The following is a 27,596-nucleotide window of genomic DNA, read 5'->3' as shown; positions in this document are numbered from 1 at the left end:
CTCTGTCTTTTGCTTTATCAGAAAGAAGCACCTCCACAGCCTCATACTCCCGGATGGCATCCAATATAATGTTTCCTTCCTTGTTGAAGAGGAAGAGCATGGGAATTGTGATATCATCCGTATTCTTCCCATCACCGGCCATTTGAAAGAGAGGAGCTGTGTCACTACTGCTTCCCTCATTGTCATCTAGCAGATACACACAAAAGGGAAAGCCAGCAAAGCTCTGGTTAGATAAACAGAGCACAACTCTGAGCTCCAGCAGACTCCTTCAGCACCTTTCTGCTGCCCAGACAGTTAAGAGGATCCCAGGCAGAACACACCAAGTTGCTTGTAAAAAGCAAAAAGCTAACTTGTGTACTTCGTTTCCCTAATATTTTTCATCTGTATCTTAAATCTTCCTCAGCACTCAGCAGACAGCACTATTGCAACACTCAGCAATCCTTCAAATAACTTTTAATCTGCAAAAACAGGGAGAGTCACCCAGCCCAATTTGTTTAGCTACACTTGCTGCACAGATCCAGACAAAACCGAAAGATTTCTTGGTCTTCTGAAAGCACAATTTCTGTGTCAGAGTACTGTCATCTCAGAGAGTTTTACAGCTTCTTGTCAGCTTTCCAGTACCTTCAAATCTGTAAAACGCAGGTTACATGAACAAAAACTTACTATTTTAAGAGCATAAAATATTCTTTACCAATAACAATGCCTCCTATTGCTCCAGCTTTTTGTATGTTTCGTGCCTTTTCAGCAAACATACACTGGCCTCGTTGCATCAGAGCAATTTTCTCTTTCACTGCCTCAGGATTAGTGATCTCTGAGCATCCATTATATGGCTTAATGGTTGCAACAAATCCTCTTGTCTGTTTGGAAAAACAAAAACAAACAGAAAGAGAATTAGAGCACTGGGTCCAAGCTTGCAAAAGATTCCTAAGCAATTTTTGTTTCTTCAGTTTAATCTAATGCATTTAGTGGCGTCTTCTGTCAGCGCAGGCAATCTTTACCCTGAAGCTGGAGTTCTAAGCAGCAAAGAATGACTGAGTGAAAACTTAATTCTTGTAGTCAGTGTATTTCATCTATACCCGTGAACTGTTGTCTCTAGAAAATTTTCTTCTTCCCTGCTGATGGCAGGGGGGTTGGAACTGGATGATCTTTAAGGTCCCTTCCAATCCAAACCATTCTATGATTCTGTGAACTGCTAGTCTGGAGCTGCTCTTTGGGGCTGCATTTCGCCCAACTCAAGTCATCTGGTTTCCCTACTGCTTCCAATAGGGACCACTGCCTCTGGGATATTTTCTTTTTCCATCTAGATACAGCCCTTTATAAAAGCTTGCACAAGAACAGCTTACTCTAACTCTAAAAGGGTTTCCTGGGAGATCTTATAGCGGCCTCCCAGTACCTGAAGGGGCTACAAGAAAGCTGGGGAAGGACTTTTCATAAGGGCAGTTAATGACAAAACAAGGGGAAATGGGTTTAAGCTGAAAGAGGGGAGGGGTTAGATGAGATATTAGGAAGAAGTTCTTCACTGTGAGGGTGGTCAGACACTGGAACAGGTTGCCCAAGGAAGTTGTAGATGCCCCCTCCCTGGAAGTGCTGAAGGCCAGGTTGGATGAGGCTTTGAGCAACCTGGTCTAGTGGAAGGTGTCCCTGCTGATGGCAGGGGGGGTGGGACTGGATGAGCTTTAAGGTCCCTTCCAACCCAAACCATTCTATGGTTCTATGATTCTGCAAATTCATGGCTGACACGGTAGGAAAACCTTCCCTGAAATTAACATCTCTTAGATGTACATTGCAGATTATATAAATTTGTTTTAAAAATAATCATACCATGTATGCATTTTAAATCCTAAATCACAACTGATGATCATGACTGATGACTCAGAAGAGCAGGGGCCACAGACCAGTAAAATACTCATCTAAAAGGTGGTTACTGCTGTCATTCTGTCATTGCTGTGCTCTGGCATTTTAACCACTGTAATTAATTGATCACCCTCTAGCTGGCCACCCTGAAATAGTACCAGTACCGTAGAACTTAGGCTTATGCAATAAGGAAAGGAACAGAAAGCTAGGAACAGATCACATATACATCCTACATACCCCTGCTTTGTGTTTGGATAGGTCCATCCCAAACTGGGCTGGTCCAGCAGTCAAGACAACCCTGCCAAAGAATGGGTGGGAAACAATTTGAACAGCACGAGGAGGGAGCTGTTGCTCTTTCTGTTGCTGACTGGAGAGTTCAATCATTTCCTGCATGAACCGTAAGCCGTCTTCAGCATCGAGTGAACTTGCTGCCTGAGTAGTAAAGAAACAATGAACAGTTTGTTCTTAAATGTTTGGGAAACCTGGGGAAAAAAAATATGAAGTTATGTTTGCTTGGATCACTGCTACAAAGCTTTTAAAAGACAGAGTGGATGTTCACTGGCACTCATTCATCATTTCAACCTTGTAGCACCTCAGAAGACTAAACCATCCTAACATACAGGCATCCTAAACAAATGGAAGTGTGTCACACTGCAGGCTGGTATTTGCAGATAAGATGCCATTAGCTACATGACTTTGACATGAACAGCCTCCATCTAATTTAATGGAAGATTAGCTAAAAGTGTTGCTGAGGTAAAATATTAACAAGCATCAGCATGCTAAATATAGTGGCATATTCAGCTCAAGTGCCCACTTCCACAGTCTGGCTGTTTTTTTTGAACCTGTAAGTGTCCAATACCATTCCTAGTAGGATTTTACTGAAAGTTTTTTAAAAAAAAGCACTCTCAGGTCTTACTTGCACTGCATGCTGTACTAATTGCACTCTTCCATCTTTCAGATGAATCAAACTGACTCCCATCTTCTTCAGTATCTCCAAGTGTTCAGGATTACTGGCCATGAAATCTCTGGCTCTCAATGGTGGTTTTGGTCCACTTCCCAAACTCTCTTCTCTGCCAAAAGATATTAGAGATCAAAGCTTTAAAAACCAGATTACTCTTAAAACATAACTCTCACGTTATTCCTACCACCACAAGATTAGAATTCCTTGGAATAATGTTGAGTACAAGCTTCACTAGAATGCAACTTCTCAGTTAAAACTGTCTTTTAAAAAAGTTGTTGATAGTATCAGTAATTTTGTAGTGCAACTAAGCACAGGTGATGTCGATAACAAAACTATCGTTCGCTATAGCTCTCATTTCTAAATAGTCTGCATAGTTGTAAGACAACCTAAAAACAGTTTTCCTCATACAGCTGCTACTCAGTTTTACTCCTTAAGTCAAAGAGGTGGTAGAAGGATGAATCTCCTCAGCTTCACACTGTCCTAAATTCTTCCACACAGGTGAAGTTATGTATGGTAGCATCATTACAAAGAAGAGTTGCAGAACTGTTCAAGAGACTACAGAAATTAATGTTACAAATCCAAGAGATGTATTTCCTGTAATACTTGGGCTACAATTCCCACTCGGACTACGTGGCTCATTAAGCTCCTTTTGCTTTGAAAGACTTCCTAATTCCTGTTTTTTTTGTCCTGCTGATGATGCCAGACAAAACATAACTGATTTTTCCTGTAGCTGCATTACCCATTCCAAAAGGATTCCAAACTCAAGCAGAGCAAGCTCCAATAACAGCTCATCCTTCTCCTTCCATGCATAACAGACCCTACTGCACTCACTCTGACACTAACAAAAGACAGAAAAGATTCATCTTACGCTCTGGAAATACCCCTGGGACAGCTCTTATCCACCACGTTTTTCAAAGGTTCACGAATGCTCTGAGCAAACATTGGGTCGTTTGGGAAAAGAATCTGGGTGTTCGGACAGGTCCAGTCAAAGTTGCTGTCATCCAGCTCTGTGTATTCTGTAGTCTAAAATGAAAGATACAGATTACCCATTAAAAATGCAGGTTACATTTTTATAGGAAGGAAATCAACAGACAGACGTACCCTTAAGTAATCTGTGTACTCAGGACACAGAGCAGCTGAATGCAATAAATGTCCCACAACCACACGGTTTCCAGGAATGAAGAAGACATCATTCTTCTGTGTCACACCTTGCAATAATAAAGGGTAACCAGAGCACTACAACCCCTTTCTAGGGACAGATAAATACAACACCAGTTCTGATTTGTAACTTACCAAACTTGTGCCTACTGTTTCTAGAATTTTTTGGCAGAACCAGCTAATTCTCTACTTCTCAAGCCCATCTCATGATGTAGCTAGTGCCCCTGTACTTTTATGTGCTGGACAACTAAAGGAAGTATCACAGAATCACAGAATGTTGGGGATTGGAAGGGACCTTGAAAGATCATCCAGTCCAATCCCCCTGCCAGAGCAGGAACCTAAATGAGATCACACAGGAAGGTGTCCAGGCAGGTTCTGAATGTCTCCAGAGAAGGAGACTCCACACCCTCCCTGGGCAGCCTGTCCCAGGGCTCTGGCACCCTCAAGTAGTTACAATTTAATTTGATTTATGTTGAGTGGACCATCTGCAGCCTTAGGTAATTCTTGCTTCGTATTACTGAGAATGTTGTATCTTTTCACATGAACAAAAGATTCTCCTCTTCAGGAGCCATACAGCCTTGCAAGTCAGATGAATCTATATATAATTCAAACAATCTCTATTTTCAGAAAAGATGACAGAGTTAACATTTGCACAAATGGCTGTTTTGTAACATGTGAAACCATGCGGAACATGTACCGTGATGTGGAGTCATATTTAGCCTGTTCTTACTTTTGCAAATAACTGTTTGGATAACCAGCAAGTTAATTTTCTCACCTAAAAAAAATTAATGTATTTATCTACTTGAAAAAAACAAAACAAAACAAAAAACAAACCAAATAAAAAAAACCAACCCCAAATTGTTTGCAATATATCAATAATTAAAAATCAAGTATTTAAAATCAAAGATCTAAAAGGGTATTAGTGTACTGGAATAAACACGTAAAGTACCTATGCTCTTAGTGTGACAAAGAGTAGTCACGTCACATAAGAAAGGTCTTGCAAGCACTACTGCAAGCCACCAGCATAGTAAGACACAACCTTTCCTGTTTATGAGAATAAATACAAACAGGATGTTGGGCTGCTAGTGCCAAGTACCTCACAGACATTTCAGCTTACTAGCACTGTGTTTATATTAAAAATAATTTACACATTCCATTTTTTCATATCCATTTTTCCCCCCTCAGATAAATTCCATAAAAGAATAACGCACTCGTCTTCACAGCCTTGTAGTCATCTAATGTATTTTGTTGACATTTCCAACAGATCTTTCTTACTTGTATCATGCACGTCAGAAGCTTGGACTTAAAGAGCTTCAGAAAACTGCGTTTGAACAATTTACTCTGTCTTCTTTATTGGCCTTTTGTTAACATTTGCTGTACTCAAGAGAATTACATACATCAGGCCAGCACTTCACACAGCATCAGCTGTGGGAATCCTGTCTGTCTCAAAAGTAACAACTCCTCTTGTTGGGAACAGAAGTTACACAAAATGCTCCTTCAGACCCTTCAGAGAACTTCCTGCATAGTTTAAAAAACATAGTCTCAATTTCCAAAACTCAAAGACAAAAAGATGATAAATCTTTCTTAAGGAAAGAAAACTTCACAGAGGGTGCAGGATCTCCGCCATCAAGGAGCATGAAAAACCAACCCCCTATTAAATGTATTTCCATTAGACATTAAGAGTAAGTAATTAGAAATTTTGCACAGTCTAATGCTAGAGTCCATAAACCAGAGTGCTGTCTACTCAAGTTTAAGATTCCTGCAGGACACGTGGTTTGACACACAACATTAGCATCTTCCTCTGATCCAGGCACTATTGTCAAACACACAGTAAAGGGTAAAAATAGAGGCACACTAACATAGGGAGAATTTACATCCCTGATCCCTAGATCCCTCTCTATCCACTTTCTCACACATTTCTTTCACTTGCCAGTAGTATTATTGCCTTAAAAATAAATTATGTCACCTTCTTGAGCACAAAAACAAAAGAAGAAACAAGTATTTATGATGCTTCACGGCACAGTTGCATTAATATAGGTAATTTTGGAAGGTTAAGTAATTTATAAACCCATAAATGTTCTCACATTTACACAACAGATGCCTATTGCATGGACTAAAACAAATATCTCAAAAGCTATAGCTGCATCTTGTCAAACCAACTTTGTAGCAGTCTCAAAAAAAAACCTTTCAAAATTTGCAAAGGGTTTGTGCAGTGAAATAACCAACAAAAACTTAGGCACGTTGTTGCAAATGTTTTACAAAAATTAACAGAAAATACAGATGAAGATAAAAATATCACAATGTGTTATTTTCAAATTTATACAGACGTGGGGAATGATTTTCTTTTTAAACATTGCTAATATTCCATAGCTTTTCTTTCTCAAGATTCAGGGGTGCAGGCTCCAGTCATGGGAACATTATTCATACTTATGTGAGTGTCACTGTTAATATGATGAAATAGTTCACATTAAATGAAGTGTTAAGACTGGTGTACTTCTTCAAACTATGATTTTCCCTGATTTTTCTTCCATTTCTTCTAATAAATAAGAAGAACTACTTCAAAGCATCACTAAAACTGATTGAAATGTGAGCCATTACTTACTGTATTTTTTTTAGAGATGGTTTGGTTTGTAGTGGAAAGCCAAAGTGGTAATAGATGAGCTTCTGTAGTGAAGATATAATCTTCAATGTTGAAAATCATGTCTTCCTTATCAGCAAACAGCAGGTAAAGATATTTAAACATCTCAGCCAGAAAGAAAGAGTCCATTCTATAGAAAAAAGAGGATGTCCTTGAGAAGATCCCCTTTATTCTAAAACATCAGTAAAACACATACTCATATTGCTCTCTCTCTCTGAAGACTTCATGACTATTATTGTTGAACTTAATTCCACTGGCATTCCTTCCACTTGGAAGAAACTATGTTTGGAGGGAAATGATTCAGCATGTTCAGTACAAAACAGCATTACAGAAAAAACAAATAAACCTCTTCACAAACCTCTAGATTTGAAGTGTATTTTGTTTGAAAGCAATTCTTCTCTTGCTCTGACACAAATGAAATGTTATTAAACTAAAGATATTCTTATGTAACAAACTATAAAACTATTGAAATAGTGTACGGACTATGACAAATGGGTAATTCAAGACTTGGTTATCAAAGTGAAGACAGACAGCTACTCAGAAGTCAATTAATTCAATTATATAAACAGGGTAACTAAATTTTTTTTCCTATAATCTTTTTATGAAAAAAAAAAATCATTGCAAAAGCTCCTACCTGTCTTCATGACTTCCTGTACGAACATCCTTCATTGCAGCAAACCCACAAGGTACTCTTGCATACTTGTTCAAGTTTTCAATGAGTGTTTTTCCTACTTCTAGATAGTAAGGGTCCCCAGTAGCCTGTAAAAGAAAAACAAACAAAACCCAAAACCAAACGTATAGGTGCACCTAGACTTTCTGTACAATTAGCAGCTTTCATTTTCCTAATGCTCATTTCCTGACTCCATACTTTCTCAGAGTTAAGTGTGCTAATTTATTAACAGTGCTAAACAGTCACAAGAGAGACTTCTGAGATATCAATTTTACAGACATGCAGATAAGCACATGGAAATACTTAGAGAAACTCAAGACACTTGGGCACTGCTCTTCTCTGCAAGGTACAACTGGCTTTTGCTTTTAGTCTCTTTGAGATCAGCAACACCTAAATAAATATCTTTAAAAATATAGGCCTTTGTCACTTAACAGTTTTCTTTCTAATTCCGGGCATATAAAACAAAATTTCTTGAACAATTTTTGATAACCAATACTTCCAATCTTGTTTATATACAGAACTGGCTCCAGTAGATAAAATAAGCTGGAGACAGGCTACTCATTCTATATAAAACATCTAATAAATTTCTAGGTGCTCAACAAGTGACCAAAAGTCAGAGGAATGAAATTCATCTCACCTTATACAAGAAGTAAGTGCTTTCAGCAAATTCGGGCCTCAAAGGATGCTGAGCCCAGTGAACTCTGAAGTCTGTTGTGAATGCCTGAGGAAGAAAAAGAACAGACAAAAATAAATACCCAGCACAGGTTTATTTTGAATCCTATGTTAACTGTATTACAACAGCTAAAGCACACGCCAGTGGAGGACTGAAGGCCCACCACCAGTCTCAGGAGGCTACTGCCCAGTTAACACACTGGAGGCCAAAACCTAAACCAATGCTCTCGCTCAGCTCACTCAGTCCAAGTGAGATTTAAGCTTATGCTGGTGCAGGAATCTGGCCACCACCAGCCTCTTGACAAGTGTCCAGGCTCCTTCAGCACAGGCATACCACTGCTCCTGCAAGCCAACCACATCGGCCCGCTGCCGGGCTGTGACACAGAGATGGCCTGAGCTGGGACAAGCACCGTTTCTGCCAACAGACCTACCTACCACCTGACACTTCCAGCACACTAAGCTGTCATTTTAGACTGATGGATTGTAAGCAGCTGTTTCTAATGTTAATACCACAGACAAAGTCATTTATCTAAAAATTTCCTAGTCTATGTATTCACTCTTGACTTGCACTGGCAAAAGCCACTTCTGTGATGGCTTATGGGCCCTACTAGTTTTTACTAGGGTTTAAACTAAGTCTTTGCTAAAGGGGATGGCATATTGGCTTCAATACAACTAACTGATCTTTCAAAGTTTCCTTCAAAGCACTGAAAAAAACAACCCCAAAAACTCCTAAGGAGCCAAATCATATAATTTTTAAAACTAAAAATAAAAAAAAAATAAAAAATCATTCCACTGCATAGAGAGCATGCTTTGGTCTCCATTTCCACATCAGGTGACTGCAATGTTAATTAAAATGTTCTCTAACAGAAATAAGCTTACACCAGAGGAAAGTCAGAATTACAAGTGGAGTCAGAGGCTTTCTCATATATTCTGGGTCATCACAGACTAAAGACACACTTCAGCAAGTAAACTTAGCTTTTCTGGGCAGAATTAACTAGCTCAAAGACTGCACTTGCAACATCTACAGAGAAGTTTGTGTACCTACTTTCAAGGACATTATGCAGAATTTCAGAACATCCTCTCTGAACAATTCAGTCTTTAGTTTCCCTCTCTGGGTTAATAAAGATGACTGTGATCTTTAACATTAATGCTATTACATTACTAAGCAGCTACTACTGCATGTGCTTACACAAGTTTTGCATACTGAAATGAGTCAAGATCAATTTTGAAAGGCTGAACTATAAAGCCTAGGCAATTATTAATAGCAGCAGCTTCCTATTATTGTGTTAATTATGGCATAACTGAAGGAAAAATATTTCATATCCAAAACACAGTTGTCATATGTGCAGAACTGTAAATCACGTAAGAATGCTGTGAAAACAACCCTTTGGTTTTAATAACACATATACCTACAATTTTTTCAAATGGATATCTGAGACTGCTCAAATTGAGGTAAAAATCAGTTTACATGATCAAAAAATTACTACCTTACCTCTGGAAGAAAGTTATGCTTTTTTATAACCTGATACAGCATCTCATGAGTTTCAATAGCAGGTCTAATATCACCCTTCAACACCTAAAATTCAAATAGGAAAATTAACACTAATTCATCAAGCATAGGAAAAAAATTCAAAGTTAGGGACACTCACTGTGTTCATGTAAAGCTACAGACCAATTTCTACATTTCCAGCAGGTACTTACAGTAAATATTACCCCCCCATCAGTGTTAGCCATAGATATTCCATAAGAGCTTTTCAAGCAAAATCAGTGAGCTCATCAAGACTACTGTCTAGGCAGAAAAAGGATCTCTACCACTCACAGAGAACTGTGGTGGAAATGTGATTTAGTTTGTCTTAAAGATGTCAGTGGCATACAAACTAGAAAAATGTTCACTAGATTGCCAAAAAGGCAGCTTAATTTTAGTGTTTTCCTCACTAGGAGTGAAGGAAGCAAGTCATAAATACTTTTCTTGATACTCAACATGGCCAGAAATGCACGTTAACTGCATCACAGCATTGAAATGACAGGAGTGAGTGAATACAGAAACCCCCATTCAGTATTTCTGAAAATCAAATCACTAAGCTTGACTTGTCAATTATATACCCAGTCTATTTAATGTTTACTTGTTATTAAAATCATCTGTACATGGGTTTTAAACCTTACCTGCAATCCAGGGAAGAAAGCTAGCAAAGAATCCATCCAGGTCCTAGCATTTAGCATTGGTTTATGAATATGAACATCGAGAAGAAGAGGTGGTTGGCTAATGTATCTCATTATGGCATCGTAGTGCTGACAAACATCAGAAAAACCATGAGTTTATATTGTACAAACCAGATAGAGATCACCAGACTATGGCATTTTATTTCAATGGAAGAAGCAGTAATACATTCCCAATCATTATTACATTTGGCAATGCACGGTAGTTTCTAGTTTTACAAGCTAAAAAGAAGAGTAGTAAATGCTGCAAAGCTCCACAGTATTACACATGCAATGCACGCTGCATTTTCCAAGTAATACACATACACAAAAGAATATTCCACAGCCATGTGATAAACAAGTAACTGTCACAGTTAAGGCACATTTGTTTTAGCTGAATTTTTAAGCACACACTAAACAAAGTTGAAATTGCTTTCTCTGAACAAGAGAATTCTAAAGCAAATACATCTTAGGAGGAGAAGGGGAAAAGGAGGTATATAAAAATTAACAAAGCAGCTGGACTTGATGGCTCAGAGGAACTTTAAAACCCCCTAGGTCACTTGTCAACTTGCTGACCTCCAATCCTATACTCCCCAAGATAACTGCCTTCCTTGTTTTCTGAAGCACAGAAGGTACAATCATGAGCACATGAGCCAAACTGACAGGAAACAGTTAACAGACATAACTGAGGCAAAATATAATAGTAGTGGTCGCAGATTAGGAATATGAAATAACCATTACACTTAAATTGTTGCAACAGGCCTTTAGCTACTGAATTATTCCAATTTCAATACTGCTTATGATATAAAATCATGCTGTATGATCTAAAATCATTTTGTGATATAAAATGTTTTTATTGGATACTACTATTTTCAAAAGAAAGAACACCTTTATGAAAGCATAATGATGCTGGCAAAGTTGCTTAGTAACCTAAGCATGTTTTTTAGCTGGTAAGTATACTTAAATGTATACTGGGCCTTAGGATCTGCAGTGCAATGCAAGATCCACACTGATTTTCAGATCTTTTTTGTTGCTCCAGGACAGAAAGAAATTGTACCATAGCTTTTAACAAGAGGCCTTTATGTTGTTTCATGTTTGCAGTATTACACTCTCCAAGGCGATCTTGAAATAGAGTTTCCCTGGTACTGGAAACATGGAAAAAGGTCCATAAGATTCAGACTTTCACTGAATGGGGGTTAAAATAGCTGCTCAGGTGACAGATCAACACAGATTAGCAAAAAATCATATTAAAGTCAGCAGGCACTAGACACATCAGAAGCCAAAGACACATCAGAAGCTAAAGATCCTTTCACGGGCTTCTCAGGCTAACAGCTGACTGACAATACAATTAGTCTTAAATCTGTCTTACAGGAGGCACAAACCTGAGCAAGGCATCAACTTACCGTGTTAAATCTTTCCAGGAAACTGTCATCTCCCAGCAAGACGTAGGCTTTTAATAAATATTCATAATATGAATCTATTCCTGCTCCAACTCCACTATCTAGAAACAGCAGAAAATGAAAAGGTGGTTTTATTTTAAGTAGCCTTATGGGTATTTTCACATGGTTTCATTTTGATGTTAAAGGCTCTTTCAGTAAAAGGAAAAGCCACATATCACTAGAATTAAGGCACAGATGGATGCAGAGACACAATATTGTATGTCTACACTAAAGGTTTTGCAGTATCAGTGCATGAACAGACATGCATTGAAGCCAGTTGTTTCACTTTTCTCATAGGAAAATATTTCTACTGGCTGCCATTACAACCACAGTCCTATTTATATTTTTCCTTACGTATTTATAGTAGAATCTCTGAAAACTTACCCCAAGGCATTCCCCTCTCAGTATTAAAGTGAATCAGAAAACACTTTCTTTGCCATGAATAAAACTAGTTTCTCTACCAAAACACCCATTGAGAGCAAAGCCAGGCTTCGCTGTAGCAGGTTTCTCCAGCACTGACATCCTGTAACTCCACTTGCCAATCCCATTAATATTTTTCAATAGTCTAGATAAATGTGTTAGGGGGATATGGGGTGGCGTGCCAAGAGTTTTTTCTTGCCCAAAACCCACTTGTGGTCACTGATTTGGAGTCAGTAGAGCACATACCTTTACGGACCCAGTCTCCAGTATGAATGTTAATAGTAACACCCACTAAATTGCTGCTGCGCTGTCTCTTTTCCCAAATAAAATCGAGCGCTTTCCGAGCGTATTCCTGCAACAACAAAAAAATGCTTCTTAAAGGAAATTATAGAGAAACACAGATACTGAAGACTGTTATCCTTTTGTGCATTGAAATTAAGATGCTATGAAGTAACCAGATGTCTCTTATCTATCAATTATAAAACTCAGTATTACATTACATAAATAGTAGCATGTTCAGTCCACGTTTTATTAAATAGTTATTCAGTTGTTGATTAGAAAGAGCAGTGCTTGTCTACACTATTATTTGCCAATATACTGTACAGTCCTGGGCAAGTCAAGTGTTCCTCTGCACAAATTTCCTACTCTAAAATTGTTCAGACAGGACAGTGTAACCTAATAAAAATAAATAAATAAATCAAGAAATTTAACAGCTTTAGAATAAAAATTGCTATTGCTTTCAGACATCTCAAAGTAGAGTAGCAGCCCCTATTCATTGATATACAAGTTATATGCATTCTTTATATACACAAAAAGTCAGCTTTTGTGTACAAAAAGGTAACAACCTACTCAAAGGTAAAAAAGGTAACAAAAAGGTAAAAAAGGTAACAAAAAGGTAACAACCTACTCAACAAAAATGGCTTTAAATTGCCAAACACACGCATGGGATTTTAGGGGGCAAATTTTACCAAAACAAACAGCACAGGTCCAGCTATGCTTCCAGTAGGTTCCATGAAACTAAATTAAATACCAGGCCCATACTGAAAAATTCCAAAAAATTCCAGTCTGAAAAAGAACATGCTTTCTTGTCCATATCATCTTAAGAAAAAAAAATTCTCAAACATTTTCCTTTAGTTTCCTGATGTCAATATTCCCTCAGTTAAGTCCTGCACAATTTCAATGGAACTATACAAGTATGATTTTTTTTTTCCTTTTTCTTTTTTTAAGCTGCATTTTAAGGAACAAGTATCTTGCTATTTTTTTCCCTAGTCCTGACCCTCTACCCAAAAACTACGTAAGTATTATCCTTCAGCTAGTTTTCAGTATAATCATCTTGTTTACTTCTGTATTACTGTAACTACTTTCAAACAAAATTAGTTCCTGTGATTTTTAAACTGTCACATTAACACTTTCAGAAAAAAAAGCCCACAAACACAAATCCAAACACGTGCAAACATTTGTGTAGAACAGCTAAGATATGCACCCATTTGATGAACTCAAAATTGGTTTTCCCAAATTACCAAAACTGAACAGAACACTAATAAACACCTAATCCCAAAAAATAAGGTATCACGGAAAGCAAACCTCAAATATAGATGTTCCTGTGAATCGGCTTAAAGCTGCAAACTCAAGGATCAAGGTACCTGCACAAGCGGTGCAGGTATCGGTTTCTGTTCCTGTCCGTGCTTCTGGATGTCTTACACCAAATTTTAAGTTAACCTAGAGAAAATTACAGATTATTATCTTTATTTTTACTAGCTGAAAGAATTTACACTCCCGTGATAGGTCTGTAGAGGCAACTATATAATCTATGCTTTTTCCAAAGGCAAGGAAAAAAGATCCCACACCCACCTTCAGTTTTGCTCTGCCTTACCCCATGCTGTCAACTCAAACATGCACACACAGTTATCCACAAGTACCCAAAACACTCAACCTTACAAAATGAGGACTGGCCCAAATACCTGTTGCCTGGTTCACTGGACATTTGAATAGAAGAATACCCTAAAAATCTAATTCTACCAATTTATTTACCAGCAAACCAGAAACTCAAAACATCACAAGTGCTCCTGGAAATTACGTTCTGTGCATATCTCACTACCCCTGGCTCCAGAGAACACCTGCCGGATGGACCTGCTTTTGTTGTGGGCAGCACATAGCTTTCTGCATTCTGGAGAGGGCCCTCTCAGCAGCAGATTGTCAGACTCTGAACATTTCAAATTAGACATTTTCACTAGAAAAATGCTGATTTACTGAACCTAAATTTTTAATTTATAGGAAAGTTTCCAATCAAAGCCACATCTCAAACTCAGTGGAGGATACACACGGGAAGTAGTTTTCTGTCATTCAAAGGCTATGTACCACGCTTTGTTTGAATATGATGAAAGAGTTTACATTAAGTGAGTATTTTTAGATTAAAACTACCTTTGTCCTCTTAAAAATGTGGATGTAGACAAGGAAGATTAATCAGTTCTGTGTTAAATTAACAAGCAAGTGCTTTCAAGTTCCTCTTTCACTGTCTTTGTGAGAGATATGTGCCAAAACAAAAATTACTCTTCTCAGCTACTTGGTGGTGCCTATAGTAGCGGGGAGCAAGGAATCAGTGGACAAGATTTCTGCTGTTACTATTTACCCACAACAATGCATATTAAAATTTTCAGAATTTAATTTTTAGAATTTAATTATTAGAATTTTCAGAGCTGGAAATGTGTAGGAATCCAGAGAGCCTAAAACTGTATTTTAAAATGCTAGGGAGCACTTTTTACACTTGAGCAGTTTATCAGCTTTAGATTTTCTGTATACTTAATAAATACACAGTGATTTTAGAAACTGAGATGAAAACAAAACAGCACAAATGTTGCTTACAGAAGTAATTCTGAACTGTAGAAACCAGAGAACTTACTCTTGGATAAGGGAGACCACTAGTGGTGTTAAAAGCAGGTAAAAGCTTGTAGCCTAGTTCCTTTGCCATGTGCAGAAGTTCACCGTTGTACCACTGCATATATTCACCTTTTTCTTTCAGCATAATTGCCACTGAATGCCCACCTAGGAGACCTCTAAACAGAAGAAAAATTACCCACATCTCAATAGGTGCATTCATCTCAACAGCCAGTGCAGAAATTTCTACAATTTAGACAACGATGTAAGTCACTGTGCTATGTTCACGTGGCCCTACTTTTCACAAATGCTGAGCAGATGCAACTCCAATTACAAACAAGGTGAGCTGTCAATATTTTGGAAGCAATCCTTATTGTTCCAGTCTCAGCCCCAAACTATAGTAGAATCATCGATTCATCAATATAGTTAGTCAAGAATAACAATTAACACCTCTAAAACTGCATATAGCAGCTTAAAACTAACCTGGCTCTGATCCTGCTTTGAGCAGCAAGTTGGATTAGAGACCTCCAGAGGTGCCTTCCAACCTGAAATAATCCATTACCCTAAGAACTGGAATACTGCCTCTGTTAAACCGAGTACTGAACAGTGCAATCTGTAAGACTGTTCCCTGGGCTGCACCCAGAGCAGCGTGGGCAGCAGGTGGAGGGAGGGGATTCTGCCCCTCTGCTCCGCTCTCCTGACACCCCACCTGCAGTGCTGCCTCCAGTGCTGGGGCCACCAACAGCAGGACATGGAGCTACTGGAGCCAGTGCAGAGGAGTCCATGAAGATGATCCAAGGGCTGGAGCAGCTCTGCTGTGAGGACAGGCTGAGAGAGTTGGGGCTGTTCAGCCTGGAGAAGAGAAGGCTCCAGGGAGATCTTATAGCGGCCTCCCAGTACCTGAAGGGGCTCCAGGAAGGCTGGGGAGGGACTTTGGACAAGGGCAGGGAGTGACAGAACAAGGGGTGATGGCTTGAAACTGGAAGAGGGGAGATGGAGATGAGATGTGAGGAAGAAATTCTTTGGTGTGAGGCTGGTGAGACACTGTCCCAGGTTGGCCAGAGAAGCTGTGGCTGCTCCTCCCTGGAAGTGTTCCAGGCCAGGCTGGATGAGGCTTTGAGCAACCTCGTCTAGCAGAAGGTGTCCCTGCTGCTGGCAGGGGGGTTGGAACTGGATGAGCTTTAAGGTCCCTTCCAACCCAGATCACTCTGTGATTCTATTATTAAGAAAAAACACAGCTACCTCAGCCAGCATGTACAACTTTTTTAAATCCAAAAAGCTACATCTGCAGCAGTTAGATGGGGGTCAACTTGATTCAGTACCACTGCAGCAATTCCTGCCCAGTATTTTAAAACCTTTCTTAAGGCAGGTGCCAAGCTATGCTAACTGACAAAGGCACAACTGTTTAAAATGAGGTAAAACAGCACAGACAGGTATGCCTTAAGGACATTTAGCTAAAAACCACATTTTTAAGAGTTTTGAAAACATAGAAGTTACTCACCCAAGGACTCTTATGTTGGTTTCAAAGACAGATACAACTATGTCGTTATCTAAATTAACATCCTTTATTACTTTTTTTACAGCCTCTTCGAACTCTTTGGTTTTATTTAACACCTGGAATACAAATGTAACCAGGTGTTTAGGTTCCAACACAGCTAATACTGAGGAATGGAATAACAAGTGCAATGAGTTACAAAAGAAAAAGTTACAAAAGTTCCAAAAGAAAGCCTTTAACATGCCTTAGACTGATAATTTGGTCCTGCTGGGGCATCATCTCATCCAGTGCAAACAGAAATTAGTGTTACTGTTTTTCTCATGAGATATACAGAAGAGAATAAAAGCTGTACACAAAGAATGAAGTCACTCAGAGTGTACCTCAACTGCTACCCAGGGATTTATTTGTTTGGTCCTTCCCCTGTTCCCATCCCATGACTGCAACAGGACTCAGTGGGCTGCAGGCTGTGCTGGCAGGGCAGGTGAAGACTGGCCTGCTCCAGTGCCCAGGGTTTCCCAGAAGCCACCTATCCCAGGACCAAGGAGCCACATCCTACGCTGGGTGAATCATCCTAGAAGTCTTCCTCCTCCCAACAGTTTTCTCCTTGTGCCTGAAGAATGGCTCAGGCATTTCCTACAGATTTTATTTCACACTGATTTTCTTTTAGTTCAATCAGTCTTTAACAAATCTTTGTGACTTATCCAATTCATTAGCTAAGTGCCTTTAAATTCCACAAGTGCTAACCCTGCTCTGAGACAAGAAAACAATAAATGAACCACAATAATCCATCTGAGTGTCTGATAGAGAGACTGGGAGGTTTAGACTCCACATTTTCAGCATTTGTCATCAAGGGTCATCTCACAGCACCTCATAGAAAGGGAATGGCTGTCAGAGAAAGAGCTTTATATGATTTTTACACCCCAAATCAGTGCAAGAAGGATTTTCAAAACTTTTTAGATTTGTTTACCTGAAGACACGAATGGCCAAAAATTCCTAATTCCCAAACTCTATTTTATGTTGACAAAAGTATGTCAAAAGGATTGAAATCTAACAAAAAGTAGTTTGTTAATGATTGGAGTCTTTTCATAAGAGACAGAATGTAAGTTTGGCAACATTGCCTGGCAAACATATCCAGAGTTGCATTGTTTTAACATATATTTAAGTGCATGCAAATTCATCCATGAAACACGTACATACAATTTAAAAAATAAAAATAAATATGAGTAGGCACTGAGATGTACGCCCATAAGTCAGCACGTTGTTTTAGACTATAATGGGAAGCAAACTCACATATTTTTTGTTAAGTTAGAGCTCAAGAAAAGCAAGATAAGAAAGCATCAATGATATGTAAAGGAAATGTTCTAGTTTTCTTTTTGCAACGAACTCCCAACAGCATCCACAGAGCACTCAGAAGTTCTTACACACAATAGCCACTTTGAACAGGTGGCTAGTGATCGACAGTGAAGAAAGATCAGTGGTTTTTCTATATAATTTAACAAAATAGAAATCTAAAAATAAGTCTGAACAGTAGAAGGCAGTTTTTTGCTTTATCAAAGTTTATTCATAGATTACACCTACCACAAGAGTGTCCAAGGTATCAATCAAGGTCAGTGAAAACCTAGGAAACAAAATTTAAAACAGATTTACTAGAAACCTGTATGTGTAGAAATTAAATTATATTTAATAGTAACCAATTTCAAGGAAGAAACTAAATTCTCATAGACTATCAGCTGCTAGAAAATTAGTTGTATACAGTGCATTTAATAGCAAAACATCCTGCTAAGTTTCTTCGTAAGCAAATTAAGGTTTTATTTCTAGCCTCCAGTCAAATCTACTAAGAGATGCAACAGAATGGTTCAAAGTCTTTTTCCAATATAATTTTTTCTGTTTTCTTTTTTCCCCCCTCATGAAGAATGCTGACTTACTAAGTGTAATAATAAAAAGGTTTATTTAAGAAAATAAAAAATCATTCCAAGCTAAACTTCTTCTTTCAGAACCTGTTCTAATCACCTACTTCAGAAAAAGCTGCAATTTTTTGCAATCAAACTCTGTTAAGTGGTAAAAGACTAAAGAAAATGCTGTTATTTTGTGATGAAATTTCTATGCAGGATATACTGAACAGGAAAAGGTACAATGAAGGGCAGGAAGTGGGGGCTGAAGGTGTGTAGCAGATTCTGTACCAGGAACAAGTGAATAAATTACCACTCTTCAGCCTGTAAAAGCTTAAGTGTCATTCTATGAAGATTTAAAAATTGCACATGGCATGAAGAAAGTGAATGAGAATTGCTATTTACAGTTCCTCACACTAAGTTCAACCATGGTGCCATCAGAGACTAAAGTCTCTTTAAAACTCCCACTAAACCTAGTGCCCAGCTGCAGATGGATCCACACTGTGTGAAACATGACTATCACAATACAGCCTGTCCTGTTCCTATGTTCTTCTCTAGGCCTGTTCTAGTGCATACCAAACTGAGTGGACCTTTGGCCTCACCTGATAAAATCACTCTTACGTTAAGAAACACATACCATGCATAGAACAGAATGTAAAAAAATATGGTGATATTCAAATTGAAAACTTTGGAAATGGTTACATCTGCCTATTGAAGAACAAGAGTCAAGAATTTAAGCAAGTGCCCAGTGTTTGAGACCCTGTAGGCAACACACGACTATGCATGGAGCATAATTAAAATTCCAGTTAAGTGGTCACATATTATACAGGCTGAGAGAGTTGGGGCTGCTCAGCCTGGAGAAGAGAAGGCTCCGGGGAGATCTTACAGCGGCCTCCCAGTACCTGAAGGGGCTACAAGAAAGCTGGGGAAGGACTTTTCATAAGGGCAGTTAATGACAAAACAAGGGGAAATGGGTTTAAGCTGAAAGAGGGGAGGTTGAGATGAGATATTAGGAAGAAGTTCTTCACTGTGAGGGTGGTCAGACACCGGAACAGGTTGCCCAAGGAAGCTGTAGATGCCCCCTCCCTGGAAGTGTTCTCAGCCAGGCTGGATGAGGCTTTGAGCAACCTGGTCTAGTGGAAGGTGTCCCTGCTGATGTCAGGGGGGTTGGGACTGGATGAGCTTTAAGGTCCCTTCCAACCCAAACCATTCTATGGTTCTATGATTCTATATTATAATTTTCTTTAATTTCTAAAGATACAATCTCATTCCGTGAGCGTTGTTCTACAAGAAAAAGAGATTAACCAGTGGCTGTGCACAACTGCTTAACAAATACACAACTTTTTCCAAACAAAAGGGGGGGAGATTATATACTGCATAGCTCGAGAATGCTGGGGTGCAAGTATACCCCTCAGCTCTCCGGGGAAAGAGAACTGTCCTAGCTGCCTCGTCCTCTCAATTTATGATTGCAAAGGCTTGTAGAGAACACGACTGATGAGCCAGCTGGCAAGAAAAAGCACTATATAAGAAATCTGACAAATAATAATATAGCTGATTAGGAGGAACAGAAAAAAACATGTATACAGAAAAATAATAAATAAATACTTACACTATTCAATGCATCTAAAGGGACAAAAGGTATTTTTACTCAAACAATAGTACATTACTATGTACAAAAAGGTCATTAAAAAGAATGCATGACCAGGATGCATTTTCTTGACACTTCTTCCTCATCAGTCCTACCTCTCAATGCCTCCAAGGCAGCAGGCTTAGACAGGACTCTGTGGACTAAGGAACTTTTGTGCATAACAAAAAATAACACGCTCGATATCACAGAGCGAATTAGTAGTATTTAAGACAAGGACTTCAGTTTTGATTAACACTATTCTGCTTAGGGATACTAAGCAGTGATATCAATAAAAACAAAAAGCATCAGCTATCTGTTATTAAATATTTGCTCTATAAACAGCAGACATACAGACAGCATTCCTCCTGAAAAAAAATATCAATTACAAACACATTTGTAGTGATTTAACTTTGTCTCTGTTCAATTTAAGATGGAGAAAAACCGTCCTTAAATCTACATTTTGATGATCAAAGGATCAGTACTTTGTACTATAAGCTATTTTAAAAGGAAAAACATGAAGAATTTCCATGTCTGATATAACATTTTATACTTTTGCTAAGGCCTCAGGCTACCACACACATGATCATCATTTGACTAATTATGTTTCCAGAGGCCCTTCTACTAAACAAAAAATTTAAAAAGCATTTTAAATATCACTTAAGGCCAGCATAATGGGTAACAGCTGACTCTTCTGTGCAGCTGATAATTAACCTTTAGAAACCCTATTTAGTAGAGAAATTTACTACCATAAATGACAGCTCCTATTTGGAAGGCTTTCCTATGGCAAATATTTGGAAAATGACTTAAAGAAACCTATCTTTGGATCTCACTCACCGGTCAAGTCTCTTTTTCTGATTAAGGTACAATTTCCTATCAGTTAACATCATGGGAGGAAATAATAAAAGTATTTCTGCCTAACTTGCAAGAAGTTCACAGTTCCAGCTTTCTTTCCAACAGCTTCCCCCCCACCTCCCAGAAGAGAACTTAAGAGACAAATTATGGATTTGTCTACACCCACAGAATCTTTTTCAACAAATTTAAGTTTGTGGACATGTCAAGTGAAGAAACAAGTTTTATGGGCTGCAAATTGTACTCAGATTCCCAGATGTTTACATGAGACAGTAACCATTTCAAACACTAACTTTCCCAGGGCATCATCCACATCCCCTCGACTTGGCTCCTGACCCCGTACTCGTCCACGACAAGTTAAAGGCATGAGTTCATCAGCTGGATACGCATGCTCCTGTAGGGGAACAAAACAAGGGAGCAAGGTACAAGTGTTACAAACATCTCACCAATCCTCAGAGACTATTAAAGGAAGCCCAATTAGCCTGTACTTCAGAAAACCTGCATGAAAATCACGGAATCTTTGAGGTGGGAAGGGACCTCTGGAGGTCATCTTGTCCAACCCTTCTACTCAAGCAGGGCCACTTAGACCTGGTTGGCTAGTACTGTGTCCAGACAGCATTTGAGTATCTTCAGAGAAGGAGACTCCACAACCTCTCTGGGCAGCCTGTGCCAGTGCTCGGTCACCTTCACAGTAAAAGTGTTTCCTGATGTTCAGAGGGAACCTCAAATGTTTCAGTCTGTGCCCTTTGCCTTCAGTCCTGTCACTGGGCACCACTGAGAAGAGTCTGTCTCTGTCTTCTTTACAGCCTTCCTTCAGGTATTTATCTACATTGGTAAGATCTCCTTAAGTCTTCTCCAGGCTGAACAGCCTGAGCTCCCTCAGCCTCTCCCCATAGGAAAGATGCTCCAGTCCCTTCACCATCTTCATGGCCCTTCCTTGGACTCTGTCCAGTATGTCTGTACCTCTCTTGTACTGGGAAGGCCAGAACTGCACACAGCACTCCACGTGTGGCCTCACCAGCGCTGAGCAGAGGGGAAGGATCCCCTCCCTCAACCTTTGCCCAAAGCAGCCCAGGATTAGCCACCTTTGCCACAAGGACACATTGCTGGCTCATGGTCACCTTGGTGTCTACCAGGACCTCCAGGTCCTTTTCTGCAAAGCTGCTTTCCAGTAGGTAATGATTAAACTATGAACAGAGCAATGGGACCTCTCTCCTTCTCCCTCTAACCTCCTAGGGAAGTCTGGAACAACTAAAGGCACATTAAAAAAATATATAAAAAATTAACTTGAATAGTTAATTGTGCATTTTCTCCAACAAGGTGCATATGACACTTCCTACAACGTCCCTCGGGCAGTTCTGATCCCAAAGATGAGTTTAAGACCTAAAACTAATGCAGTCATTATCAACTGGCTGATATTTCATGCAGAAATTAGTAGGAATTAGACTTTAAAGTGACTTTGGAAACATTTCCAAATGAACATAAGTGACTCGGGGTCACAGGTAAGGGAACTCACCTCGAAGGTATAATAATAAATTGGTAAATACTACACAAGGCATAACAAAAGATAACATCCACAAAAAAAGCTTAACAAGGCTGAGCCTTTTACAAATGTAACTTTTTTTTGGGGGGGAAGAGACACTGCTGGATTTTTTTTTTTTTTAAGCAATGGTTATTTTCCATATTTCTAGAAAAAGCACTCTGTGATTCAAGCTGTACTGGGATATGATTTCTAGTCAGTCAGGCTGAAATAACAGGAGTGGCATCACTGCCTAAGTCAAGCACACTGAATAAAATGCCTGTTCCTATTCCCTCTCAGGCCAAGGCAAGTTCTGCAGGTTTAAACTACCACCAAAATGTGGTATCAAATGAAATAAGACACAAATTTGATACTCATTTTTGTGCAACAGGAGAGGTTTACTGAAAAATTTTCAGAGTGGCCACTGACATTAAGGAAAATGAATCTTAAATAGATCTAATTTCAAAAAAATTGCAAGAAATTGCCTCTCTGTTAGAAGCCCAATACAAGGGATTTGGGATGGAGCTTCTCTCTTCTGATTCCATCAGGAAACTGGCTGCTGTACTGTGCTCTCTCCAATTTTACTTTTAGTGGAGAACTAACATATGGCAGGATAAAAAAGTTCAATTACTGCACTGAAACTGCAAGCAATCACGTTCAAAGTCTTTCCAAATATATGGTACAAAAAATAATCTATATTCAAACATGAAATAGAGAGGGAAAGAAGGAACATTTTACTATAAATAAACAGCTCTTACAGCAACTTCTTTTGAAACTGATGGTTTGTTTCCCTGTCTACCACCCTCCCAAGTATTTTGGTCTTTGCATGACCCTGTTCTCCTCAAGTTCAACTACAAAAGCCAGAATCTAGATCATTTTAATATGGCTCAGATGTTTCTGAATATCTGTGCAAAGTATTCAGAAAAACAGACTAAAAGAGGTACATGACAAAAGCAATGTCAAAATTAAGATCTCTGGATTAAATTAGAGAGAGGAAAAAAAAAAGGTGATAGAAATTCTGGAGAAAATGGACTTTTAGTCTTACAAAATCATAAGGAACTAGAAGCATTTTGGAAAATAAAAGTTCACTTATTCTCTGTCTAAAGCAGGAAAGACTACTAGGTCAAGTGATTGCCCAACTGGTAACTTCTCACCTTTCAGGTAACCTCAAAGGAAGGTAGCAAGACCCATTAAATATAAAACACAGCACAACTGTTACAATAAACACACTTCTGGAAAATATTATACAAATGGAGCTCAGCAGGTACTCTGGAATTTCTATGCACTCTGATTGAACAGATGATCACATTTCCTAATGTCAGGACTGTAAATTCAGGGCAGCACAGTACTTGACTACTGAAAAAAAGACACATTGCTACTAGTGCTGTAAACCAAGAAACACCTACTGGCCCCAACTGACTGACATTTTCAAGTATTCTTTCTGACAGTCAAGAAGAAAAAAAATTTGATTATTAGAAATATTGTTGAAGGACTGAAAATACCCAGCAGCTTTTTATCCAAAGCTCCTGCTAACAACTGAAAAAAAAAAAAAAAAAGAGAGAGAGACAAGGGAGTTTCCCCCTTGCAGGCAGACATGAATTTTCAGTTTTCTGCAAGTCTAAAAAGCATATTAATAGAAACAGAAAAACAAAACTTTTCACCTGTCTGTCTCTAAAGCAGCTGCAAAAATACTTCATTTCCTTGCTGTCAGGTTCAAGTCTGATACCCTAACCTTTTCTTCAACTTTAAACAAAGTCATATTTCTCTGTTTGTTTAGTGTTCCAGCATACGTGGCAAGTAAATATCCTTTTGGCTTCAAAGTTTCCAGGATAGCTGAAGTCATTCTTCTCTTTCATCCAGAATTTTCTTGCTTCAGCTGTAGCAAGACACCTACCAGTTTACAACTTACCACACAACGAACAGTAGGAGCACAAATCCACAGATCCTTTCTACTGGTGTATAACTTTTGATTCAATTTTGTTAAACAAGTAACAGTTTTTACATTGGAACGCCATGGGAAACCCAAACCAAGTGTTTTCCGTGGTCCCAAGTAACTACTTACAAATTATCACCACAAAGACTGATGTTTGTTAAACTCCTAAAGTGTCAAAAGCAAGAGCTGATGTTCAAAAGAAAAAATACTCTTTGAAAATACCTTTGCTTGGCTTTCTCTCCATTAATTCTGTAACTCTCATGTACCATATAAACTTGTAACTCACAAGCTTTTAACCTGGTAATACGTATTAAAGAGTTAAACCACAATACAGAAACTGGGACATGTGGCAAGTTACTGTCAAGAGAGAGCAGTTTGTCCTGCAGGAACTGGTGCAACTTAAAAGAGAGAGGTTTCTGCGTTTTCTCCACCAGCCATAAAGAATGTGCAAAAAAGACTGTTAACATAATTCAGTAAGGATGCATCTTTTATATTTATCTTAGCTAGATTTACAGCTTCTCCTCAGAAGTGTGTTACTTACAGTACACTTCAAAATAATTATTACATGAGGAAAGTCAGTCCACTCTACGTAATTCTTTATTCTTAAGCATACCTAAACTAAGCTGAGGTATTTCAGAATGGTTTGTATATCCAGAACATGAAGACACCTGCACGGAAAATCACAAGTCATATTAAAAGAAACCACAGCGAGCCTGGCTCACTGTCATATGACAGTCACATACTCAGAACAGGCTACAACACACAGACATGGTACCAGATCCCCTTTTTATTCTACTTGGTTCTACAAACACTGTTTGTTTGCAAAAGAGCTACCAAACTCCATCTAACATATCCTACCACAGAAGAAATATTTTACATAATTTTTACCCACAAAATAAATAAGATCAGTTTGTATTCTCCAGAACCCAATGACTACAGACAGCTCTTCCTGAGCTTCCTTTTCCCAATAGTTTTAGGAGTCCGGATTTTTAAACCAAACAGCTACCAAAGGTGAAAACTGTTCATAGCTTAATGTGAGATAAAGTGGTTTGAGGAAAGATGAGGGACAGATTAACAGAGTTACTGCTAGCAATTCCTAGCTACCATTCTGAAAGCCACCATAGCCATCCTGACACTGCCCTTCCCGAAAGTAACATTTGTTCATTTCTTTTTAAAGGCTGTACAGGTGCTCTGATTTATTTTAGCTTTGTTTTCACCCCTACCTCCCTGCTGCTTCTCTAGAACATCATGTCCTATAGGTTGCCTTCTCCCCCAGGTCAGCAATAATAACTCCAAAGAAAAAAAAAAGGCAAACAGGTATTTTACTTACCATATAATTGCTATATGCATGATCAAACATTTCTAGCACTTGGTTTCTAGAAAAGAAAAAAAAGGATAAACATTAGTGGTCTGCCTCACAATGGCCTTTAACACACCATCTTACACCTGGAAGATGTTCTTACACTTTAATATCCAAGTATCAGTAACAGGTTCTTTACTAATACACTCAAGTAAATGAAATATGGCATAATAATTTCTCCTAATTCAACTAATTTTGTTCACTGCATAAAGGAAAGACTATTTTTTTTTGCCTAATATGAAATTAAGTATTTGGGGATCTCTTTCAACCTCCTGTGCTTCCCCTTCAACAGCTGTAGATGTCACCAACACATTAAAGCAAGAGATGGGACACATTCCATGCTCAGCAAAAAAAGGGCAAACAGAATTATGTTCTCCTTCTAATCACCAATACTACAACCAACTGACACAGCATAAATTCCTGTCCACAGTTCAGAAAAGGACCATATGTTATGAGCTACGCCTCTTCCTTGCATCAGGAGTCTTGGCAAGCCAGTACTAAAGAAATCCCTTGTAGATACATTTATTTTACACGTTTGAAAAGCAGTTCAAAGTGAAAAATGCTGCTATATAAAGACAATTTTTTTGAGAGACAGCACTACTTCCAACTGTTCCTAACTGTTTTACTGAGGAGCTCTGCAAGGCAGAAGAGCACACTAATTTCTGAGCTACCATCCCTCACATCACTCTGCTGATAGGGCTGAACATAAAAGAGACAAGAACATCACAATTAGATTGTAAACATCTGATTTAGTTCAATGACTTGGAGATTTAATAAGCAGTTTTAACTCCTCAAATGCATTAAGTCATCAAAAGAGCAGAGTGTGATGCTTTTGCCAGGCACTTCCCAGAGAAGATCCAGCCTGCAGCTCCATGATCCGCTGCAGCAGACGGAACCCCGGGGTTCAGCACACGAGTGCCACGTCCGGATGAATCAGGCACCCCGTACTGTTCCGTGATGTGGCAGGCAGAAAAATGCTTCAAACTCAGATTTCTTTACACACAGCTTACATTTACCGGGTATTTTCTGAAAGAATTTCTGTTTCTGACATGATCTGGTTATTAAATACACAGATTACCTGCTGTTGGTCAGGAATGACTCATGTCTGAGCCCCCAGATACCAACCAGGGTAAGGCATTACTTATGCCTGTGGCATCAGATGTTACAGCCAGCACAAGGTTTGAATGCAGAAATATTAAAACTATCAGTGAATCAAAGTTAAAATCCTTCTGTAGTCACATGTGGAAAACGTATAAAACATTCGTTAGTTTAACTACCCTGAGAACTCCAGATGAAAAACGCCAGTAACTATAAACATCATCAGAGTTAAATATCAAATTCTATGTAATGATCAGTAACTGTGAAAGGCTCCACGGTGCTTCTCCAGCAGACTTTTGGCATTATTATTCTGAGCAACCAACCAGTAGGTGGGACTAGGATGACGATGAAACTGCCCCAGCAATACACGAAGATCATTATATACTCATTTACAGGTTTGCCTAAAAAAACCGTACTCTGTGCAGTGTGATATATTGCCACCTGTACTAGAATCTTTATCCTTCAGCTCCAAACCATACTAACAGGGAGTCAGCTTCTTACATGTGCATGCAGAGGATGGCAGCAGTTCACTTCACATGCAGGAACCAGGCAAAAATACACATAAACATTTACCTTTTTTCTTAGGACTCCCAAAGGCTCATGCTTTCCAGAGGCATCGTCATAATTAAATCAACTGACTAGGGATTTAGCTTTACCTTTGATCACTTTGACAATGACACACAACCACTGCCTGCAATCTCCGAGTCTGGGTCTCCGCAGCGTGTGGCGGAGGGGTGGGACCCCACAGGCAGCAGAGGCGGTGAGGGGCTCCCTGCCCCACACAGCCCCGGACACCCAAACCCAATTACCAGCCCGGCTCTGGCATACACACCTCCAACACCGATGGGAAACCGGTGCCACCCACCTCCTACGGTCTTTAACGGGGGAACGGGAGGGACGGGAGAGCCGCCCCCGGGCCAGGGGCACACCCGCACCCCTCCAGC

The 27,596-nt window shown here is 39.1% G+C and overlaps 1 protein-coding gene across 1 annotated transcript; it reads right to left on the bottom strand.

Moving 5' to 3' along the window:
• EDEM3 (ER degradation enhancing alpha-mannosidase like protein 3) lies at positions 1-25,566 on the bottom strand (the record flags this gene model as incomplete). The annotated part of the gene is made up of 18 exons (XM_010177423.2): positions 25,525-25,566; positions 21,036-21,136; positions 17,956-17,995; positions 16,384-16,496; positions 14,908-15,061; positions 13,593-13,727; positions 12,255-12,360; positions 11,553-11,650; positions 10,117-10,242; positions 9,446-9,529; positions 7,919-8,002; positions 7,246-7,370; positions 6,576-6,741; positions 3,684-3,838; positions 2,771-2,924; positions 2,092-2,286; positions 692-857; positions 1-186 (listed from the first exon to the last, which is right to left on the bottom strand). Coding segments are annotated over exons 1-18 (2,218 nt in total), but the record flags the coding sequence as incomplete, so codon positions are not given.
• Positions 25,567-27,596: the final 2,030 nt, after the last annotated feature.

Source organism: Antrostomus carolinensis, unplaced genomic scaffold, assembly GCF_000700745.2.
Source record: "Antrostomus carolinensis isolate BGI_N321 unplaced genomic scaffold, ASM70074v2 scaffold21121, whole genome shotgun sequence".
Lineage (NCBI taxonomy): Eukaryota > Metazoa > Chordata > Aves > Caprimulgiformes > Caprimulgidae > Antrostomus > Antrostomus carolinensis.
This window is presented reverse-complemented; position numbering and strand designations above follow the sequence as displayed.